Genomic DNA, 24,154 nt, shown 5'->3' with positions numbered 1-24,154 from the left:
TTCTATATTTCTTGGTCCAAAATATGCCTGGCTTCTAAATGAGTTGACTCTTCTCTGCAAGCAGCTCTTTTGTGTTTGCTCAAAAGTTCATGCCTCATGAAAGATTCAAGTCCTCTGGTTCCTCCTTTTATGAGGTACATTACTGATGGTCTTATGACCTAGCACACAGAGAAAACAATTTGTATTATTGTATCTGCCAGCACTAGTATAATTAAACCTTTGGCAGCAGTTTATAGAAAAGCTGATATTCATAATTTCTTTCTGATGGGGAAGCCATTGAAATGGTACCAGTTTCTAAATAGATTCAAGGCATTTGCTAGATCCCTGGGGGTCAAACCCATGCATCTTTCCATGAGCAGCTGGGTAAGAAAGACCTGGCAGACATGTACTGATCTTATCCCCCAAAAAGGTCAGATCTTGAGGTGATTATATGTGTGGGCTGAATTTGTGTTATGCCACATTCTTATGCAATAATCATTGAAGGGATCTCCAAGACTGCCGGATTTTTTTTTCATCCTGGAAATGAAGTAGTTCTCTCTCCTCATGTTTTCGTGGTAGAACTTGATCATATGTCTTTTAAATAAAGACTGATGATCCGGTTCATACACCTATGTGTGGAAAAACTAATGGTGTTTTTTATTGCTTACTCTCTTGCTCACTATAGAAAGACGTTGCTTTCTGGGTCAATAATGCCATTTAAGTTAAGCCCACATGCTGACACACTCTGGCAGCTTCTAGAGCTGTTCTTGTCAACTGACAAGTGAAAGGTCAATGGCTTACAGACTGCTGTTTGTGATAGGAAGTTCAAATCTTACCGTAGCTGTTTCCCTATGATGTCTTGGTGTTGCTGGCAGGTTAGTAACTGAACAGAGAAATGAAAGTTTGATTTCATAACAAATGTATTACTCCTGCACACACTGAACTAGAGAGACTTGTGCCTCAGCTTCAGAAGTGCAGTCACTTCATTTAGCTGTTGCCCCATGTGTACAGACAGGCAGAAGTCAGACGTGCTCATCTTTCATAGTCCACACTCTTCATTGCTGCAGTAGTTATTTTAGCACAATTAGCCTGGCTGCTGAGGTCTTAAAAGGTAGCTGATGCAACAAGTGTGGTCACTGAATCTGGATGTATGAAATCAGCTTTAAGCGAGCCACACAAAAGAAAGGCCTTTTGTCGTGTAAAATGTTACTAATCTGATAGCAAATAAAAGTCATAGTAGAAAAAGATCCAATTAATTTCCAGCTGCACAGCTTCATAATGCAGCATGAGGATGTACAGGTAATTCAGAGAATTAACAACTTTATTAAAGTAGATTTAAAAAAACTTCTGAAAGCTAGAGGCAGCCTCAGCTTTCTCACAGATTGCCATGTTATTGTTGTCATCTTGATGAGAAAGGAAGCAGTTTTATTGTGTTGCTGCACAGTAACTTTTTGCATTGCTGAAATGCCTAGAGACACAAAATTGAGACCAGAACCTCTCTTTGCTAGTTGCTGTTCCTATTTTTCATTTGCAGGGTAAGCATGGGAATATGCCAGCTGGGAAACCTTACATTGCTGTTCTGTCCACAGAGACTTGGCTGGTGGAGCTTCATGAATGACAGGCGTATTTGTGTCTAGCTGATGGTGCTTTACTGCTTTACTCACATGGAATAGCTCATGGCATTGCAGGGGTCTGCCCATGGGGAGTCTGCTTCACTGGGGGAGCTCTGGGGTGTGGAGGGTGAGCAGACTTGCACCCCAGGATGGCTATTCTGCCTGTAGCTTCCTTGGGGAGGAATAGGAGAGGCTGGCATGATCCTGAATGGACATCAGAAAACATTGAGGGTATTGAGGAAGGTGAGTTATGATAGGTATTGTGTTTTTGTAACAAGGTGGAGGCCTTAGCTTTCAGAAAATAGTTTGATAATGAAGTAGTAGGCAGTAAATAAAATTTGCAGGCGATGTCACTCAGACTAAAGGAGCACTGCAGACTAGAATCTATAACTTCTGTACAAGGGTTAAGTTCCCTTGAGGTAGATATTTGCTGTCCTGAATGCTTCAGATCATGTAATTTCCCCTCCTCTAATATTTTTTCCTCTGTTTGCTTTTCTGCTTAATAAATACATCAGTACAAAGTGAGCGAGCAAGAAGCAGGCTTGGTCAAACTATTTCAGACTCAATATACTGATTCCTTTTGATGTGGATAGAGTGCTAACTATTCCTTCCATGGATTACTTAGTTCAGGAGGGCATTGGCAAACTGAGAAAAGCGAATTCATTGCTAAGCCAGATCAAAATGAGTCTATATCCCTCATGTCTCAGTGGTGGAGGTTGCTTGGTAATGTGCATCAACTTACATTTACCAAGTTTATGGCCTGTACAGGAATTTGCTGATCAAGCGAATGAACCATTGTCACAGGCTTAATAGAGCAGATTTCCTGTTTTACAATAATGCTTTCATTGTTGCCAATGCAATTCTTACTCTTACTGTTTTTGAGGAGAGTGCGCTCAAGAAGTAGCTCACAGATTTTCAGGTAGTACTGTTGCTCTGCATGGTTTAGGTTTTGTTTGTTTGTTTGTTTTGCTTTGCTTTTCAGTTCAAAACCTAGGGCAAGACTGCACTGAGTGAATCAGTGAAAGTAAGAGGGAGAATACTGGATGGCTGAGAAAATAGTGTCACTATTTACAATGGAAAATACAGCATAAATAAAAAAATTCAAAAATACTGTTTTGTAAGGCAGAACTCTTAGGAGGAAGAATCAGAGGAAGATGTCTTACAGTAGAGAAACCCATCATTATTTGGATGTCTGATCAGCTGTTGGCTCTGCCTCTAAGCAGCTGATCTTAAGACATTCAGTGATTTGTTGTAAAATATTTCATTTAATGGTATGGGGTCTTGAGCGTGAGTTGGAGCTAACAGTATCATAGCAGTTTTGATGGGATGATGTGCCCATGTCTGTGCAAATTGGGATTTCATCTCTGCTGAGGAGTGTCTGGATCTGTGTTAAACATCTGTGTTGTTTATAAAGGGACATGGGAGGTGGCTGCAACAGTCAAAGGTCATCTTTCTTTTGGACAGCAGGAAGCTGGAGGTTACAATTAAGCTCTAGGTGCTGTCATGCTAAGTAAGTAATGTTTAAGTAAAAGTAGTTTATGCTAAATACAGTCTGACTCTTCCTTGTTAAATGCAAAGCATAATCAGCATTCTTGTCATCCAAGTGATTCCTCCTTTGAAAAACGTCTCTTTATAAGGTGCACTGTTTTGTGTTTAGACACAAAATCTGTGTCATTACAGTAGCCTCTACTGCTAAATCAATATTTCAATATTTTGTGTGCAAATTTGAATAAAGTAGGAGCAAAGTATGCCCAAGGACCCTCCCTAGAGTTTCAGTATTCACAATGTATAGTGTGTTGCCTTTGCTAAGCAGTATTCAGTATGTCTACATCCAACAAAGAGACTGAATGCAGCGGACATAATTTATGTCCTTTTTCAGCCTGTTCCTCATCGAACACATTCTTTTGACAGGAAAGGACTATCAGGAACTGCTGTCTTGCTCTTGCTCACACAGTGTCTGTATCAGTGATTGCAGTGATCTCGAGCTATAGCAGTTTAATGTTCTGCTACAAGAGAAAAAGGTCATAATCAAATGGCAAGATGCTATAAGACTACGCCAGTGCCCTTAGCTACAGGAACTTGCTACCATTTCAAAATTATTTTTTCTAATGGTGGAATTTGTCCTGAATTATTCCTTAAATGCCACCTCTGTTGTAGTGAGTGATTTGTGACAGATGCGGAGTGTGTCCTTGGTACTCCATGGTATATTAAAGATGACCAACTTAGCAAATCCCCACCACTTTCAAGTTGCTCTGATTGAATGGTGTAATTGTTCCTTTTTACCCTGTGAAGGATGCATTAAAATTAATTTGATAGTTGCGTGGGTAGCACACGATTCCTCTTTCCCTCTACTCCTCTGCCCCCAAAACCCCACTTCAGTTTACTGGTAGTTCAATAAACCCTCTACCAGACTTACCTCAAAGCATTTGATATTTGAAACTGACTCCTAAGTATTTCACTTTCCTATTTTCACATGCTAACCGCTCCCAACAACACTCTAAAATTATGAAAATGAAATATAGTAAATGTCAAATTATCCACATTTATCTTTTTTTTTCCTTTTGACACTGAGCACAGTGGATCCCAGCTGTCACCTTTTCCTTTGAATGCTACCATAGATAAATCTATGCTGCACTTTTTTGTTACTGCACAGAACTTAATGCAGAACTTCCATGTTAGGCAAAATGGATGAAGCCAGTATTTCCAGAGGGGCTCAGATAAAATAGCCAAATTGTAGGAAGAGGACCTACTACTTATTGATACATTCTCTTGTTGAGAGGTGCCTTCTCTAGGTGAAGTAGAACTCTGATATTTCCTTCATTAACCTCCCTTCTGCTGAGGAGACTCACGAAGTGTTAGCTCCTGCTCCATTTGTTTTCTGATGCTGCTTCCTATAGGCAAGTTACTGTAATTCCAGTGAAATCTGTAGTGTCTGGGAAGCTGGTGGCTTACTGAATACTTAAGATTCTTATCTTGTTCTGGAATCCACCATACTGTCACATCAGACAGTGAACTCGTATACACTAAAGAAAGTGGAAGAATTCTTTGAGTTTTCAAAATTAATTTGCCTCAACCTGTAAGAATTGGTAGGAGTAGGTCAAGCCCAGGAAAAACAGGGTGGCTTAGTTCTTGGGAAAGATTTGGTATTCTATACATGTGTCAGAAGAAAGATACCTGTGAATGATGTACTGTGAGATGCCTCTCTCAGTGCTTGTTTCATCACTCCCATAGACCAGAAACCAGGATCCTTCAGCAAAACAGGAAGAATAACTTTATCTTGTTATGACTGAGAGTAAACTGTGATGAGCCAAAAGGAGCTGGACAGAAGGTAAAAGATTAATATTTTAGAAGAGCCAGAACACCTGATTGTGCGTAATGGAAAACTTGAAATTAGCTGCTAAGCTTGTGTTCTAAGCAGGTTTATAAGAATTTATGATGTTTTTGGTGTGCTAAAACGTTGAGATAGGTATCCTTGAGAGCTTCCCTCAACTCATCTTTTAAAGGAGGGGTCTTTAAGAACAACCTTTTTCTTGGTTAGTGTAGATATTTTCTGTCTAAAATAAGCCAGGAAGTAATTTTGTCAGTATTTATTGGGCAGAAAATTCAGTGCTCCTCTGAATCAAGAGTGGATTGCCAAAGAAGTAATTCATGAGTGTGTATGTGTGTTTATGAAAGAGAGCTTTCTACCTTCAGTTTCTTCTTGCTAGTGAGCTTCTCTCCTGAGATTAGGATCTCTGGACACTGAGGATTGCTTTACAGTGAATTGGAACACAGATTTGTGTCTTGAATTTGGCTTCAGACATGGATACATTTCATACATTTCTGTGTATCCAGTTCATTTATCAGTCATTGACGTTAACTAGATTTTGGTGATGTTCCTGAATGCTTCGCTACCTCCAGAGCAAAGGATGTTTCACATCTTTCATAAATGCTAACTTCAATTTTTACAGTAATTTCAGTTGGGAGTCCTGAGTTAGGAGCTTTAGAAACATTAATGAGCTTAGCTGTAAAACACCCTTACATAAATATAATTTGCCATCATGAAGTATGTGGTTAGTCTTATACACAGAGTGACTCTTTAATTGGAATAGGAAGAGAATCTAGCCTGGCTGACACCTGTGGTTCAACTGCAGAGCCATCTTTTTCCTATGAAGTAGAGAATTTAAATCATGACTTATCTTTAGCTCTTGCTGTATACTGTCAGAAAGCAGTGAAAGAGGTTGTTAATGGATACCTTGCTTTTATGAGACAGGAGAAAAAAATGGGGCCTTGGGAGGGACATCTGTCTTGTTCCATGTGCACCTTAAAGGTTTTTATTGGGGCATGAAAGGTTGCGTTGTTCCATGCTTTGTCTTTTTGCTGCTTATCCAGTCAGTGATGTGCTGCCAACAATTCAATAAAGGAATTTCTCACAATAATACCCTATTTAACCGATGTTAAACCTCATATATATGCTATGTGGGTACTCATAGAAGAGAAAGAGAATTGAGGAATCAATTCTTCTTTTCCCCCTTAAATCCAGAAAGAGTTTCTAGTGAGAGAGACAGTGACACTGAAAAGGCAGATTTACATGAACTGTACTTGCCAGGCATAGATTATTGGAGGGAAAAAAGGACAAAAAAAAAAGAGCCTGAGTTTGTTAATGTTCAAAGTGTAATTTTCAACTATGTCTTTTGAACTGGGATGGGGAAAAAAAGAAATTCTCTAAGAGCTTTGGAAATATCGGTTCTATGAGTATATTTCCTTAAATGTTTGATATATCCTGGGTGCATTTACTCAAGTTTGTGTATGTGTGAACTTCAGTGAGCAATGTCAGAGGAGAAAGAGATAATTTGGTACTGTGACTGGAGGACAGAGTAAATGAGATGGTAATATTACCCCCAAAGACCACTATTCAGTTTGGTATAATAGTTCAGATGATTTCTACACTCTCCAATCTATGATGCAAAAGAAATAAATGCAATAGAACAGACTCAAAGTCAGTAGTCTCTGGATATATGAATTATCTGGACTTCTTTCTGTGCACTACTTTATGTATATGTATTGAACTCTGGGAATAAATGAGGATTTATTAGTGAAATATTGTGGGTATGTGTCTAGGTGTCTAGTGAGGTACTCAGCCTGTGGATTGACCCAGATGTACAAACTTGTGCAGTATAAACAATACTCTGATAAGTACTGGACACAAAAAAGTGTTCCCAGCCTGGCCCAGAATTTGGCATAGCACTGTCTTTGCCCTTCATCTCCACTGGCTGCATGACCAAAGGGACAATTCCATAATTATATATCAAGTTCTAGTTTGTTATCCTGTTTGTGCTTTGATATAAGGAAAAGATAGCAACAGAGTGACTTGAGGAACTTGTTCAAGCAAAACCTGATGTTCTGCTTGAGGTTATGAGTGTTGCAGTATCACAATGTACTTTTGTGGGCTTTTACCTGTATAACATCAAGTGGTGTTGCAGGCTTCCTGGGTGAGGAATGGTAGAATGTTTGAAATTCAGGGAAATACTTCAGCTTTCATTGCTTCTGGAGACATTTCACTGTTGAAAAATCCTGCAATGGCAGATGAAGTAACCAAGTGCTAGAACTGGAAACCATTCCTAGATTAGGAGATCCTGGACTGTGGCTTAAACCAGTTCTTATTTTGTCTTCATTTGTCTATGTCTTGTGTTAGGTAAAATAAAGTATGTTCCCATTTTGGTATACTTGTAATACACTGTCAACTAAGAAGTGTCCCTGCTGAGGCAAACAGTAAATCAATGGAGCTCAAGGACAGAGGGTATGTGCATTTGGGAGTTTAGTTCTGACAGAGTTGATGCTGAGAAATGGATTTTTGCTTAGGGAGTGTGCCAGCATGGGTAAGGAAACCAGGCAGTGGTGCTGGACCCTCAGGATTAAGAGGGTGCTTAACAAGCCCAACATAACCCATTATGAGCATCTATCCTGGGCAACTCTGGGAGGGCTCTGGCACGGCTGTTTAAACTGGAAAGCTGCTGTTCACAGATAATACATCAATATTAATGTCAACAGTAGCTTCCTGTTTTCTGCAACAAAGCAAGCTGTGTGAATGAACAGGAAGGAGAGCTGCTGCCTCTTCAGCAAGCTCTGGTGGTCAGTACCATACAGATGTTTGGCAGCTTGTGGTTTGAGCAGCTGACCATCCCTGTAGTACTTGGACTGTTGTGTAGGACACATGACAAAATAGCAGTACTACTGAAAAGCCTACATTTATATAGAAAGAACCCAATTCTGCATCTGTTCATAGTATATGCAATTCCTAAAATGAGCATTATTTATTTCTCTTCTCTCTCTGTCCTATGGATAGTGTGGTATTCCACAAATACAGAATTTGTAAATATGTTTGATTATTTCCAGCTTCTTCTTCAGTTCCTGTGCATTTTACTATAAGAAAATGTTACCTAAATACAGGCCTTGTAAGAACTTCCTCCCCATTTATTAAAAAGCATTAACATTCCACTTGCTGACTAACATCTATTTGTCTTTGAGTGCATAGGTGAGGAGGAAAGGTTTATATTTATATCTTTCTGAAAGAATCTCATGTCTTTCTGATAAGTGAGTATTTGATTATTTTGGACTGCTTGTGTTTAAGAACTAGTTATTCAAAAGCTGATGAATCAAGCACCTAATCAGCTTTTGAGGAAGCTTGAGAGTAATACCTTTCAGGCAATGTCCACAATCAGTTTGAGGCTTTTTATTGCTCTGTTTACTCTGTGCTGTTCACACTAATAGGACTTGTGGATATGGCCATGGATCACCTGAAAGTCTCTATAAGCGCAGAAACCATTTAGTTACTGCTTTTATGCCCGTGTCATGATGGATGTTTCCTGGGTGTCTCAAACACTGAGATACACAAATCCTTTCCTGTTTTTCAGTTGGCTGAAATGCCTCTCTCAAGCCTCACCATCTTGCAACTTCAGGGGATCTGCTGACACCAATAGAAATGTGCTGCCCTGGCTGTGGAAATTCATATTTGGAGCTGCAAATCTTTATTTGGCAGAAAACGTGGAGGTTCTGATTGCAATTGAGATTGCAGTTGAGATGAGTCAACTCATCAACTGCTGTCAGGTTGCCACAGAAGTGAGTGGCACTTCCTGGTGACACTGTCAGCAATTGATTAATGATGATCCATCCCTGATTTCAGATATATGAACTGGATGGACTAAGATGAGGTTAGGTTTATATGTGTACTCTGCTCTGAAGGGAGAGATGTTTAAATCTGTCTGCTTAGCAGTTCCCAACATGGTAGATGATGAAATTGGTTTCAGGATAATTCGAGGGGATAGGGCAGAGTCTTGTGCTAGTTCATTGCAAATATAAATAGCTGAGTTAGCAAAAATTATGGAAAATTTGAGGAATTATTGTTTAGTGAATTCAAGTGTATTGGATGCCCCAAGTGGACATACACAGGTTAGCAGAACACTGAAGAACGAATGTCTGCCTGCACGCTGGAAATGTAGGGAGGTATGCTGGCAGCCAGCCTAAATTCCTGCATTTTAACAGTAGTATGAGATGATTTAAGTCCAGGATTTAGGCTATAGCCTTCTGAGAGCACTGCTCATTCAGTGTAGTGAATCAGTAAATTAGAAAGGCTCAGTGTGTGACTAACATGATAGGGGTACTTTCAGCAATTTTACTGGTTCCTCATAAAATAGAGTAGCTATTTTAGCATTCCTGTTCTTGAAGTATTACTGTTGATTGGCCTAAAACATATGTAAAATAAGGATAAACTCTTAGATTATCACCTTAGCCATAGTAGAATGGGTAACAATTCTCTGTAAAAGAAACAGAGGTGGCTTGATAGTTGGTCTAAAAAATGTTCCAATATCACGTCTTTTCCCCTCCCAAATACAAATCAGAGTTCTTCAACTTTGCCTTTAATAACTGAAATATTTAACAGCTGAAAGAAGCAAGCCTAACTGGAAAAAGAACTACAGTATGTTCTCAAGTACTTTTCTTGATGTGCCTTACAAAGATGTTCTGTTACTGTGGTGGTAAGGATCATCATGAGAACTGAAATTGAACAGGCAGGAGACTGGTTCTTGCAAACTTTTTGCAGGGGGAAGGAAGCAATGCCTTGGATGATTGCTAGCAATAATTTGGGAGGGTTCTTTTTAGGCATATGTTGAAATTTTGTGACACGCCTTGGTGAACAAAAGCTATTTGTGGTTGAAATGAGGGGAGGAGGAAAGGGAAGTTGTTAGGAATTGCATGAAGTACAAGAGATGACATCACACCTCTGTAAATTCATGCAGAAGTAATAGTCAATAAACTGAAATCAAAGTTTTGAGGAGGTGCTTCAATAGGGCTGACCCAGCTTTCTCTGAAGTGAATAAAGATCTTTCAGTTAATTTGAGGAGAGCTGGGTCAAGTCTGGTTGAACTCCACTTCTTTTTGCAGAAAATGAAAGGCTGAGATGAGGCTTCCTAACAGGGGAAAAAATGTTAAATGGGTCATGAGAAGAATGAAATAATGGGATATTTAAAACCTTTTAAGAAAGCCAATGAAAGTGAGTGGTAATGATCCCAATTTTCCAGAGAGATGATAAATAGTTTAGGATCTCAAGGGACTCCTTCCTACTCTGTGTGCTGGCTTTTCTGGAGAAAGGTCAACAAAAATACTTAATACACTAGTGCTGTGTTATTTTCAAAGGCAAACAAATGTATTTTTTTTTCCTAAAGTAAAATATAAATATCTTACACATATCTAAGCTGTCTCTCTTGTACCCTGAGGTAAAACCGAGCAAGGATTATGGTTTACTATTACTTTTCCATATGGATGGAAAGCCATAGATATTATTGACATTTCTAGTGACAGGATGAATTTATCCCATTAGTTTTAATGCAGCCAAGGTTAGAGCTGAGCCAAAGTACTGTAGATTAGCATGACAGAAACAATAAGCTTGTTCACAGAGCAGCAAAGATGTAGTGAATGAAATGCCTCTCTTACTCCATCTGCAACCCAGAGGCACTTCTGGATGAGGAGGGGTCAGCTAATGAGCTTTTGCTGATGACACTTTTGGTTTTTTCTGTCTTCAGATATCTCAGCTTATGACAGAGACTAGTCGAGAGGGCCTGACTGAAGCAGCACTGAACCGCTACAATGCAGATAAACCCTCCTTGTACAGCTTCCCTGCTTCCCAGAGCACATATGTTGCCAGTGAAGTATCCACAGGCACCTCGGTGGCAGCATCATTTTTTGCCAGGTAAGAGCGATTTCTCAGATTTTCCTTCTCTGGAAACATAATTTCTTTCAAAGGAGATGATTCTGTGGTGAAGAAGTGGGGTTGTCAGACTACAGCACACATATCGAAACATGGCTATAGATACAGATCTATCGCAAAGTTGCTGAATTACCACGGAAATGTTGTTTAATCCACCGGTATGAATTTTTCTGTAAGATGGGGATGATACTTCCTACCCTCTTCTGTAAAACATCTCTTTAACTCTTGATTTGGGTTAAAATGTGATTGCGCTCCCAGAATAATACATGATTTAGTGACATTTTTAGAGGGGTGTATCCCTTAATGAGAAGGGTCCATCCAAGTAATTTTCTGAGATAGGTAATTTATTGTAGAGCTAACTGGAGGTGGATAGTTCTGTTTGGCGGGCAACCTTCAGGCTTCTTTATTGAATTTTGCTTTCATCTAGGGAAATTATCAAGATTTTTCCACTGAAAAGTTAAGGTTTCTGATTTCAGTTTCTGTCCCTGTCATGCTGTTGAATTGACCCGAGGGTCTAAACTCAGCCTTGGAACAACCTTTCTATTGAATATTCAGCCAATGTTTCAAATAATCTTGATGACATAAAGTTTCATTAAAAAATCTGTGGGCTATCTTTATTAATTTGTTAGTAAAAATGGTTTGTTAAATGGGCATAGCAGCTAATAAGTGAAATATCCATTATCAACAACAGAAATATTTTTCTGTGCAGAAATATGCTCTTTGCAGAACACAATCTTTTTAGCCCACTTGAATCCTTACGTAACTGAAGAAGTTGAAATAATCCTTGTCTTTTAATGCTTTTCAGTAATTAGAAGATTGATTTGGGAAGAATTATGGAAGTAATGAAATAACAAGAGAATAAGCTATTTTTGCAGCACTTCCAATCCAATCTAATGAGAGATCTGAATTTCAAAACATGGAGTGAACTTTTGAGTGAATGCCTCAGGGATATTCAGATTACCTTTCTACCCTTTAGAGAACCAACTATTAGTAATTCCACATGATTCATTTTTATTTTAATGGTAAATGAAAAACTTATGAAGTTGTTGGATCTGTAAATCTGGAAAGAAGATTTTCCTCTCCTATTTTTCCTCACAAACATGAGGACTGCATATGTTCAATCAGTGTCACAGAATAAGTGAATCGTGTAAGAGGATTAAGAGTAGCATTTTAGAAGACCCAGTGAACATTGTTTGGGACAGCTCCGCCATTTTTTCTTTATAGATGTGATGCTGCAATAGCAAATGTGAATGATGACAGTGGTCTTGATTTGCTGCCCTTTTCTATTTAACTGCAGGCAGTTTAATTTAAAATTGCTGAATATACTCATATGGTAATATCTAACCGGAGTGCAGATTGGGATTAGCACATATTTTAGCATGAATTGATTTATGACGATAGCTTAACTCATTTATTCTTCATTGTTTCACTGTTTTATGCTGAGAGAATTAATTTTCTCTTAATACACTCTGCTGAAATGTAGGAAACTAATTAAATTTACTCAAAATCCCTAGTGTAAATCACAGCATTTTAAGTAGAACTCTGTTAGTTTCTAGCTGATGGTGTGAATTTTTGGGTATGCTTGGCCCAGTAGAGATCTCATGATTAGGCTGTTTATTTTTAAACTTTACTTAGCAAGACAAAAATGTCTGGTTAAGTTTGGGGTATTCCATAATTAGATTAGTATCACTTATATAAGTCAGTTTTGTTCTGGACTTCAAGTTACATCATCTGCTGTGACAGTTCAAGCAGCAAATCCAAGTCAGTTGTTCACTGCTTAACCTTTTAACAAGAAACCCCACAACTTGTTTTCAGAACACGGATCTCTCATTAATTTTTGTTTTGCATCTTATGTGTCTATTTTCATTTTTGTAAAGTTAGGGTAAGAAGCGGAAGAACCCACATGTATATGTATTATAAAATACGAAGTAGAAGGCAGTGGTTGTCAAACTCATTAACATGGTGTGCTGTTTACAATATGAAACAGTCATTTGTACCAGGCATATGAATTCTAAACTTTTGCTTTTTCTGATTGTAAGTGGCACATAGAATAGAGACTACCAGCTGTGCCTGGTTTTTTTGAATGTGCGTCACATACAATGATTTCATGGTCAGTAAGTAAGATATTATTACACAGCCAGGGAAATTTGCTAATGTGAAGCTGAAGTTGGAAGCAGAAGAGTAGAAAATATTCATTTGAAATTTGAATAATGTCCCACAGTATTTCACTCTAAGTTCCCTAACAAGCAAAGCAAACTTCGGATGAGGCTCAGATATAAAAGTCATCCATCATCAGGAAAAAAACCCAATTAACTAAAATGCTATAGTATGGAGGAAATGTCAAGGCATCCATGGGAACTTTTGGTTGTAATTACTTGAGAAACATCAGGAATGGAATACTGGTAGCTCATAATTTTTCTGTTCTCAGGCACTACTAGTCCAACAGGGATACTCACTTGACTGGCCTACAGCTGGCATTGAGCCATGGAGAAGTGTCTGAAGGCCACAGTGCCTCTCAATCTTTTGAAAAGCCAGGAGACTTATCAGTTGTCTCAATACTTGACTGTTATGTTTCATGATCTATAGCTAACAGATTTCCAAGCCAGCTAAAAGGGCTGCAAATTCTGTGAATTGTCATTTGTTGGGATATTGCTGCAAGAGAACTTACGATATGTCAGAATTCCCATGGGACAGACAGTATGTGAATGTTTTAAAGGAACAGACATTGAAAACTGTCCAAAGTGCTCTGCTGGTAGGCTTATGAATATTAGATGATACAGGTATGAATAATGAATTTCTAACAGTGATTCTGACGCAGAAACTGAATTCAGTCGATTGCACTTTTAATGACAAGCACCAAATTTGCCTTTCTGTTCAGGGGTATCACTCATTTTTGTGTCAGATATCCTCCAATCCATGCTAATTTAGCACCAACTTGCTTCTTACTAGTAAACATTTGTAATGATAATAATTCATTTAGTGAATGTGAAATAATGGTAAGATTCTTTACACAAAAGGAATCATTCACATAGCATTTTAGAATTTTTACATGAGTTAACTTTTGCCTCCAGTTTGGATCTTTGTCATAAGAAGCACTGCGTTTTTGGGCCATCACAGTCTAAGGTGTACTAGCCTTTTGCCTTGTGTCCACCAAGCATAATGTAGGAGTGTGCCACCTCTAGTTAAGGGAGAAGTATACACCGGTGCTGATGCTGCCAAAGAACTGAGGGGAGGACCTTCTGTCAGTTGTCTCCCTGGTGTCTCTCTGAAGCTCTGGCACATCAAGGGGTATTGTACTGGCCCTTGTTCCTATCTGTACTGGTTTCTGCATGGAGAAAGTTTCTCGGACTCTAACTTCAGCTTTGGCCTGTCTACTCCATAAATAAACCTGCCCTTCTGAATTAAACTTCTCTGTTGTGACTGGGCTGTAGAGTTTCAATAGTCTCTCAAAGGGTGATAGCATGGTGCAGGAACTAGAAGTCAAAACTGGACCAGAGCCTTTCAGTTGTCCTTGCAATACCTAAAGGTTTTTGGGATGTTGGTACTGTTCCTTGTTTGCCCTGTCACAGTTTGCTTTCTTGGAGAGGAAAAACTTTTATTGCATCAGGACAAGGGAGAAACATAAAAGCCCATTTCACATTGCACCTCAAAAAAGGTAAAAATTTTTGAGAAGATTATATTTTTAAATGGTAGTCTTGAAAATTGTTTCCTGTTGCTGGTCAGGAAGTGTAACATTGTATCTTGAACAAAACCCTGCCTCAGTCTGAAATCAAATATAGTAATATCTGAATTAATTGAACCTAACAGGAATATAGATAATCTTGAAAGTAGCCTGAAAAATCTGTTCTAGGGATCATTTTCCATGTCTTTATACAGCTTAAACACTAAGCCAGGGCCACACAATGCTACTGTTGTAGATGTAGCAAGGCATGTTTTTCAAATAAAATGCAGAAATGTCTGGATTTTTAAAAAACTTCTTATTTTGAGACAAAATAAGAATAGAAAACCTTAGCTTCATGTATAACTGACATGTAGCTACTCAGCATGGGATAAGCTCTAGTTACAGTTGTCTCCATTCTTGGAAAAAGTGCTGGTGACCCTTTCCACACTCATTCCATATCCCTGTGTGGTTTGGCAGCTGGGAGAGAAGGAAGTGAGGCAGTGTCTTACTGCCAAGGGGTATTGTGAATGTTATGTTCAAAATGCTGCTGAATGCTCCACAGATTTCCCTTCTACTCCTGAGAATCCTTTTTGAATCTTTTTAAAAATTATGGTGCATATTGCATGGACTACAAAGCTTATATGAGGACACTATTTGTGGGACCCTCTTATTAAAGCTGCTGTGCTGTTTTTATGACTTAGCACTCTAGAGACCCCAGAATCTCATGCCTTGCTGCACACACGTGGTTGATAAACTATCAGCTTATTGCACAACTTTTGATGTTTGCTGTTTTTCCTTATAGGTGCAATATTATGTGACTTGAAACTTTAAGTATGGAGCTAGTTGGCACAATCTTTCTGCTTACAGGGAAAAATTTTAAAGCCCGAAGGCTTAGAATCCAGAAACACCAGGGCTTTTCCTTAAAGACTGTGTATTTTTTTAAATTAATTATACCATTTTAAGGTCCTGGCTTGAATTTTTCGGAGGTCCGGGGGAAGTTCACAAAAACGAACTTTTCCTGGCATTGCAACAGGGAGTTTGTCCGAACATGCACAGCAAAAACAGGTAAGAAGGAGCTAGTGGAGAAGGAAATGGGTTGGAGTGGGTATTCCTGTACCACAGAACATAACTTTGGCTTGGGAAGCTCCATGGGAGAAACATTTAATTTGTGTCAGTACTGTGGCTGTAACTGGTGTAGCTGAAGTGTTACGCTAGCAGATGTGGAGCCAGGACAGGAATCTCCTCTTGATACTCCTGTAACTTGTGCACGTGCACAGCAGGCTGTGCAGGCACACCCATGACCCATTGTCATAGAGCAAAATCTGCTTGTCCCGTGCTCTGTGCCTTTCTGAAGAAAGTTCTCTTGAAGTTTTGAATGTTTTTAAATGTTCTGAACTGCAGATGACTCAGATGACAGTGTTTCTTCATGCTGAAGAATGACCCACCTTCTCTTTCAAGCCATGCAGTGGTTCCCTGGTTTAGGCACTGCTTGAGAAGTCCTTGATGTCAAATAGTGGTGACCTCAACATCCCTAAGAGAAGATTATTTTCTGAGACTTAGGTGAAAACATAATTTGGTTTCTTGCTGTCTAAACTATGCAGAACCTAACAGGATTTTCTTTCATTAACTGAACAAACCAAATTTAATGGTTAAATCGTGGTCAGTCTCTCAGACATTTTGAAGAACTATATATTAACAACTTTGATAAGGATTTCTACTCTTTTCCTTCATCTGCATCATTTACTGCATAAGAAATACGTAAAAAGAAGAATGTTAAGATAAAAGATCCTTAGACTGTCTTTCAGTAGGAATGCTGGCAGCATGTTATAAAACATCTGTAAATCATTTTCACAAATATTTCTACCTTCAAAGGCTGTCTTGGGGCTGACTAGTAGGGGAAATTTCAATCACAATGATCTCAGTCAACCTGAAGGACCATGAAACAGGTATATAAAATTGGCACCTAGGTTTGAGTGCACAACTTCAGGGGCTGATTTTTCATGCTTGCTCAACATTCATCAGAAATGTAGGAGATCTATGCTCATAGTCACTGCTTTTCTGTGCTCCCCATTGCTGTGAGATCCCTAACTAACAGGCTGTTTCTACTTCCTGTTATTGGTGTTTTTTTCATGCTTATAAAGTAAATGCCAGTCAAAACAGAATCTTGACTCTCCTGAAGCCAAAGAAGGCTGGCAGTTGGGGCATAAAGAGTACTCTTTATTTTGTTTACATTGAACCATAAAAAAAAATGTCCTGGCAGGAAAGACTGTGTGAGCTATATGCAAGAATAGCCAGTGCCCAGTCGTGGAGGCAATGATCTGATATGCAATAAAAAAATTAGGACTTAAGTGCCACATCTGGATGAGGGAAAGCAAAAATATTTGAATGATCTCTAATTTTGCATGGTAGTTCTATCTTGGGTCCCAAACAATTTCCAGTGATGTTTTTTTTTTTTCAAAAAAAACACATTCTCCTGGCACTTTTGTTTGAATCAGTTCATTTATTTTGATTACAAAAAGGTTTAGCAACAAGATTCCAGACCAGGTCCATTTCTAACAGGAAGGGTGTAGGGTACATGTCTGAAACCATGGTGTCTGAATCTTTAGATACTTGCACTCTGCCATTATTTAATTTTAGACCTGGATTGGAAATCTAGTTGTGATATGTTTAATTTGGCATTGGGCTGTAAACAGAAATAATTTGAACCTTCATGCGAATTAGAACCACTATATGTTGGCTGCAGATTAATAGCTTTCATTCACAGCTTAAAATACAGATAATGGACCTTGATTTTTAAACAGGATTTTGGGAGTGATCCATGGAGCTATAAAAAGAAATAATCTAAAATTACCCTTAGATTATCATAGAATACTATACTTGCAGGGGCATGCCATCTGCTTAGCCTCAAAGCACATAACTGATAAAAAGGATGTAAATCCTCCTTGTGTTCCTAGTATCAAAGTAATCCACTTCAGATGTACAGGGGTATTTACCTTAAGCTAACAAATGTCGTTTTCTGGACTAAGTATGTTTTAAATATAATTATTTAGAACAATCTAAAGTAAAAGATTACTATCCAGGAACAATTTATTGACCATTGAACAGAGAAATTAAAATTCCAATCCATGAAAGGTATGTTACTTTGATGTTATGTCTGTATTGAAATAAGCTACACCTGCTTCTGTGCACTGCACAAGGCGAGTATTTTCTGATCTGCACTTGCCCCACATACGGTATGTTTTGTATTGATGGTAATGGCAATCACTGAATAATGTCATTATTGAAATGGCCATCAAGATTTGGAGTTTCTTGTATAACTAACCTTCCACAGTCTTAAGAAATCTTGATAATTTTCTAAGTAAAGCTCCCCTTTCCTCCCTTTTTCTTTGGAAAGTTTTGAGATACTATGTTGTTTCTCTGTGATGCAATCCCAAATTCCATTTTACGAATATCTGGTTCTGTAAAGCAAAGGACACATACCATGAAAGTTTTTCTGCTTAAAAGATTATTTTAAAATGGATGTCTTGTCTCCTAAGTATAATTATTTCTATTAATTGTTTCTAATACATATTGCCTGAAAACCAGAATCTCAGAGTTTTTCTGATTCCTGTAAGAATCTGTCGTGTTTAGTTACAACTTTTTGTTTCTGTAAATGTGTGAGTGCTTTGCATAATTTTCATTTTTACCTTTTTATGTACATAAGTTTGTGAACTTGCATCTAGAATTCATTTACCCTATTAATTTTTATATGATCAGCTATGTTCAATTTTTAAATTTAAAAAAATTATCTGAGAATACAATACATTTATATGTGCTTTTCCCTCCTTTTTTCTGTCTGCTTATTTTCTCAAATACAACTCCTTGAAGATTTATGGTAACCAGGGACTCCATAAGCTAGTAAGCAAACTGTCCATCTCTCTCAGATCCTAGAGTCAGTAAATGATTATATTGCAATGAAAAGGGCCAGTAATGCAAACACTTACTTAATCTACTTCATGCAATGTCCATGCTTTGTAGAAGCTGTAAGTGTTATGGAGCCTCTGTCGAGGCAGAAGGAGGTAACCAAGACACTTCCTGTCTTCAGTAGTTAGCAATGGCCTTTGTCCGATGTTTCTAAGATGTTAACCTTAGCTTAAAGTTTGCTTTCTCTCTTTGTACCTCACTGATTGCTACTATTACAGATAAGAAGCTTTAGACCTGTAAATGACTCTGCTGGCCCCATTCTTGCTGCAACTCTTATGTCTTAGATGTTGTGTACCGATAAATGCTTTGCATTGCCAGGAAGAATATTGGATGCTAATGATATGGCACTGAGACACTGATTATTTTAGTGGTTTGCTAAGGGAGGAGGCAATTTTTCATGGATTTGTATTCCTAATTCTCCTAGGTGATTTCAAGCATTCAGTACAAAAGTACCTAGGTGTATGGAAGCTGAACTCCTGCTACTCTCCATACACTATGCTAGAACAGAGGTAATTCCTTTTCTACTTCTCGCCACATCTTGTGATTTCCTACTGATTTCAATAGATCTCAAAGGGGGACGCAAACTAAGCATAGGTTTGGCCTTCTAATTTCTAAGAGGGCTTTTGGGGTGCCAGAGTACTTGCTACATGAACACCCGCACCCCGTGGATTTAGGAAAACTTAAAAGGAACCAAAGCTATTTCCTTCCCTTGGCACTGCCTTTCCTTGCACCTGACATGTACATTGAGAAAAATTGCTAGCAGGATATGCAGTAATCCCTCAGCACCTGTTACAAGAGACTTCTGGTGTTTAATCTTGCCTTTTACTCTTAGGGCAGTGGAAATAAAAATGGTCAGCATTAATCTTCTGACTTCTAGTATAGTTGTGACTGCCAACTATGGTATAGGCAACCTCATGTTGATTTACTGTTTTGCATATTTCTTGCTTCCCTTAAACCTTGACATAAGAGTTCTAATTTATAGTGTCTCTATCTTGGCTTGCAGAGAGAGAAAGATGAATTGATGCAGTTGCACTGTCTATAGCAGAAAATTATATGCACCACTAGTTGTTTTTTCCCCTCTGTTTTTAACACCATCAAACTAACCTTCACTCAAAGAGATCATAAATCCATAGTAACAGACTTTTTCCTAAACACCTGGAAGTTCAGAGCGGCAAACTTTTTATTCTGATTACTGCTTTCCTATTACAAGTTCTGTTACAGTCCTGCCCCAGTAGCCTTGAAATTCCAGCTGTGATTTACCCTGTCTGTAGAGTTCTCCACTGCCTGCTCAAAGAGTCAGTGTTTTGTTAACCTTGACAGCAATCTATTCAACCGCTGAATGGCTTTTTCTTACAATTACAGATGAATACAGACAATTTTAGTTTTCCTTGCTGATAGAATAAAAACTCCAACAAGAAAATGGGTTGAAATCTTAAAGTATTTGTTTATTTCCAAATAGATCAATATTAGGTAGACAACTGCCATTTGGGTTTGTATATATGCATCCCTGTGATGTGGTTATAAAATATGATAAGACCACAATACACCTGTATACATGACTAGGTGGACTGTAGCAAATAGAGATTTAGAACCTCACCTCTTTGCTCAGCTGTAGATTGAACATGATGCACATCTTACAGCTGCTCTCCATTGGCATATTTCATTCAAGCTATTGAGTTACTCAGAAGGACGCATGCAGGACAGGGGCTCCAGAGCTTTCTATGACGCATCTTGATTTGACACTACTAGTTGCCTTTCAGGAGACAGACCTGTTAAAGGATAAAACAAGAAATGAATGTACACATGTAGGAAATGAGTAATTACAGGAACATTGCAGCTAGCAGAGACAATTCCCTGTGAATGCATTTCTTGAGATTTCATGACTTTGGGGTGTAGCTTCAGAGGTTTTCTTATGACTGGGCAATTCTAGAGGCTTTTTCCTCAAGTGTATTTTCTGTTCTTTAATAAAGAATTGGCAGCGATTTCTTCAAAGTGTTGACAGTGTCTGCCTCTTCTATTCAGCTGTATATTTTCAGGAAATCAATAGAGACTTAAGTTCTTTAAGATCTCTATTCTTCTCTTTAAAATTGGTCAACGGATTCAAATGTCCTTTTAGGGTATAGTCAGAGAGATTCACATAGATTGTATATTAGTCATCCTCATTTCTTTGAATAACCAGGCTAAAAACTACTGCTGATAACTAGTGAGGCAATCTTTGGTTTTATTATCCCAACAGTCATGACAGAAAGGAACCAAGCTAGTTACTCTGTTGTGAGAATTACAGCAATAATCTCTTTGAATCTAAGAAAGAATGCTGAATAAATGAAAACTGTGGAAATCTAGGCAAAGACAGAAAAGACAATATTAGCAGAAATTATTTCCATTTCTTTCTGAATACCTCTTTGTATGCAAATACAGGGAGAAATTAGTCAGCCTTTCACTAGAAAGGAAAAAGTACATAGAGAGAAATTGGACAGCATTGTGTCTCTTGTTCAAGCCATCTGTAAGCAAGCTGAGTTACTAACCTGTCCAGGATGGAGCATATCAACGCTGTACGAAAGTTCAAAGTTGCCTATTTCTCCTTTTGGTTTTTATTTCTGAAAGAGAAACAAATTATTGTGAATCTAAGCTTTCTCATTGCAATAGCTATTCCTTTTCCAGCTCTCATCTTTCACCGTGTTTGTCTCTTCCCACAGCAGCATCAACCTTTTATTAAGAAAGAACTACTTTAATTCAGCTCTGTGATGTTGTGGAAATATCTGACTAGTTGTGCAAGGTGAAAGATGTCTGAGTTATGTCCAACTATGTATTTCTAAAATGTGCAAGATAGCACTGAGATTCCCAAGGACCCTATGGCCTTTAGTTCAGGTCAGTTAATTAGCCTTGGACTTCCTGTGTGAACCTTCCTTATTCTGATTCTGATTTATTATGATTGTCTTAATAGGACACGACACAATAAGGTGTGTGCTCCAAAGCTGGCATTTCTGTCGGCCCCAACTATTACCTGTCACGAGTGAGAGACAAACCATCATGAGATAAAGCAAAAGATAATTTCTTGTAAGAGTCTTTAGTTTTCACATACTCAGATTCTTCATTGTTTTTTTTTTTCTCTCTGCAATGCATGAAGGTCAGAAGTGGACTTGCATAATGAAAGCTGAGAAAAATAATCCTATGATTCCACAAGCCGAAGAGAAACATTTTGTATCACAGAACTCATGAAATAACATTGAGAACTGGTAGGAGTGAGGGATACATATATCTTCTGAATCAAGCTGTGCATGGGAATGGGACTAGAAGGAAGGAAAACAAAGTAAAACTCTGAAAAGGAAATAGAAGTATTTCACTAAGTCATGAAATTCTGGGAGCACCAGCGAGCTAATATGCCACTATTTAAGGGTTTAGTGGAACAATCCAGGTGTCCAGGAACAATACTGGACATGACATTGATCCAGGGCAAACAGGAAAATACCTGCAATGGGATACAATTAAGAAAAAACAGATTAAAATATTGCCAGTGAGTTTAGGATTATGGAAAACAGGTGTTGGTCATACTGGCTTGAAATGTTTTTCCTGCGGTGATTACATGTTTAGTTAATGAAGTGCAACTGGTACAATACAATCTATGTGGATTTCACTGAGCTATTTGGGTTAACAACCTGTGAATTCTTGATTAATACTTTCAAGCAATGTGAAACAAATTGGGAACGCATTAAATAGACTAAACTAGATGAAATGATGTATTATGTTAAATGACTCTGCTCCTGTTGGGATTCTGCAGAGATACAGAATGCCATAGGGCACTAACTGGAAAAATATTGTTAAACCTTTCAAGTGGTGTTGCGAAGGTTGTTAGTAACAGATTGCTTAGTCATCTGGGCCAACAAAAGGTGTTACATCAGTGTCAAATGTAATATCATAAATCCAATAGTAAAGAATGTAGACCATGCTTTCAAAATAGGTGCCTATGTACTGAGAAGCACTTACTGGAAAGGATCTGTGTGTCATGGTTAATTAGTTGCATATGAGCACACAGTGGGACACTGTGGCCAGGAGGGCTAATGCAACTCTTGAATATCTATAATAAGAACATAAGAAGAGAGACAGGGAAGTTACTTTAACTCTGCATTAGGAATAGATATGGCCACTGATAGAATATTCTGTCTAGTTCTGATGTCCACAGTCAAGAAAGATGCTGAAAAAAGGGAGAAGCCTCAGAGAAGAGATACTAAGATGATTAAAAGTTAGGAAAACGTGCCTTCCAACAGCTTGACTTTAGTTTACCAAACAGATTTAGAGAGAGATGTGTTGACAGTGTGCAGGGAACCTCTGCAGGGAACAGAAACGTGATACTATAGGGCTCCAGTCTAGCAGACAAAAGCATGTCAAGATGTAATGGCAGGAAGTTGAATCTAGACAAACTCAGAATCATAATGAAATGTGCATGTTTAGGAAGCATGATAAGAAAGGGCAATGACCTGCTGAAATAAACTAGAGTAACAGAGAGTTCTCTTTTAGTGTATGTTTTTAAAATTAAAATTGATATTTGAACAAAAAAGGCTGTAGTTAACCTCAGTTTGGGGAGCTTTAAGAGATTTAATGTAGGGAAGATCCATTGCTTTTGCTCTGCGGGAGGTTACTTTAGAGAGTCTTAATAGTCTCACTTAAAAATCTGGGAAGACATACTTGTGTGTGAAGGTGCAGCAAAAAGGAATAGTAGTTCTGCTCCTCTTTCAGACAGCAATGCTCTAACAAAGCACAAGAAAAAATTGCCATGAAGAAAGGAGTAAACTTAATTTTCTTAATTTAGCTAGGAGTGACTAACAACTAAGTCTTTTAATTGATGTGGGGTTTTTGTAGATGAACTTCAGAGTTTTTTTTTTTTTTTTTTTTTTTTTTTTTTTTTTTTTTTTTTAAACTACCAGTATCTGGAATTTTCATTTTTGCCTTTTTATGCAACAAGATGTGAGTATCTTTGGTTTTTTTCATAGCTTCTCTGGGCACACATCTGCTTTAGTGGTGCATTGTTTTCCTGTTCTTTTGAGATTCCATCCGTTTCTTGTCTGTTTCAGAAAGTACGTCAGTATATATCATAAAAAAAAGAAATCCAAACCAGCCTTCCTAAAGTTATAAATGCTTTACTACTTCCTTTGCCTCTTGGGTTGAAGATGTCAGTCAGCAAAGTGATGGGTGTTCATTGCTGCCACAAGTAGATCAGTAAAAATCATATGAGTGGGAAAAGAGCATCCTAATATTTTGATATATAAATTAAGAGGAGGATTCAGCAGCCAAAGCTGAAATAAAAAATGTGTTGTATCCGAAGGCAAAGGCTTTGGGGCACATGTCTGTGCTTTAAAATTACTAAATTGATGAAACCAATGCAAAAAAAAAAGAAACAAAACCACCAAGAAAAAAAATAAAATCCCAGCTGTTCCAGTTGATGGCTCATAAAATCTGAATAAAGTCCTTTAAGGGCTTTTTTTTTAAAGGGAGAGACTATTTTTTTGTATGCGTAGCTATGGTAGCATCTGGTTCCCATCTCTGGGAATTCAGAGAATCCACAGGCACCGACATGCTGTCTGCTGAAGAGAAGCTCTACAACACAGATAAACGCTTCAGACAAGTGCGCAGTACATAATGTAATTGTCTGCAAGCTGGAAAGATGTCAGGATTTGCTGGGAGGAGGCAAAATCTGAATCC

General features: G+C 38.2%; 1 protein-coding gene across 1 annotated transcript in view; it reads left to right on the top strand.

The window, feature by feature from the left end:
• The window catches only part of KIF26B (kinesin family member 26B), a 300,351-nt gene that overhangs the window by 109,027 nt on the left and 167,170 nt on the right, over nt 1-24,154 (top strand). Inside the window, exon 4 of the mRNA XM_059834163.1 lies at nt 10,649-10,815. Within this exon, the coding sequence (XP_059690146.1) occupies nt 10,649-10,815 (167 nt within the window). The remainder of the gene's footprint in view (nt 1-10,648; nt 10,816-24,154) is intronic.

This window comes from Gavia stellata, chromosome 2 (genome assembly GCF_030936135.1).
Source record: "Gavia stellata isolate bGavSte3 chromosome 2, bGavSte3.hap2, whole genome shotgun sequence".
NCBI lineage: Eukaryota > Metazoa > Chordata > Aves > Gaviiformes > Gaviidae > Gavia > Gavia stellata.
This window is presented reverse-complemented; position numbering and strand designations above follow the sequence as displayed.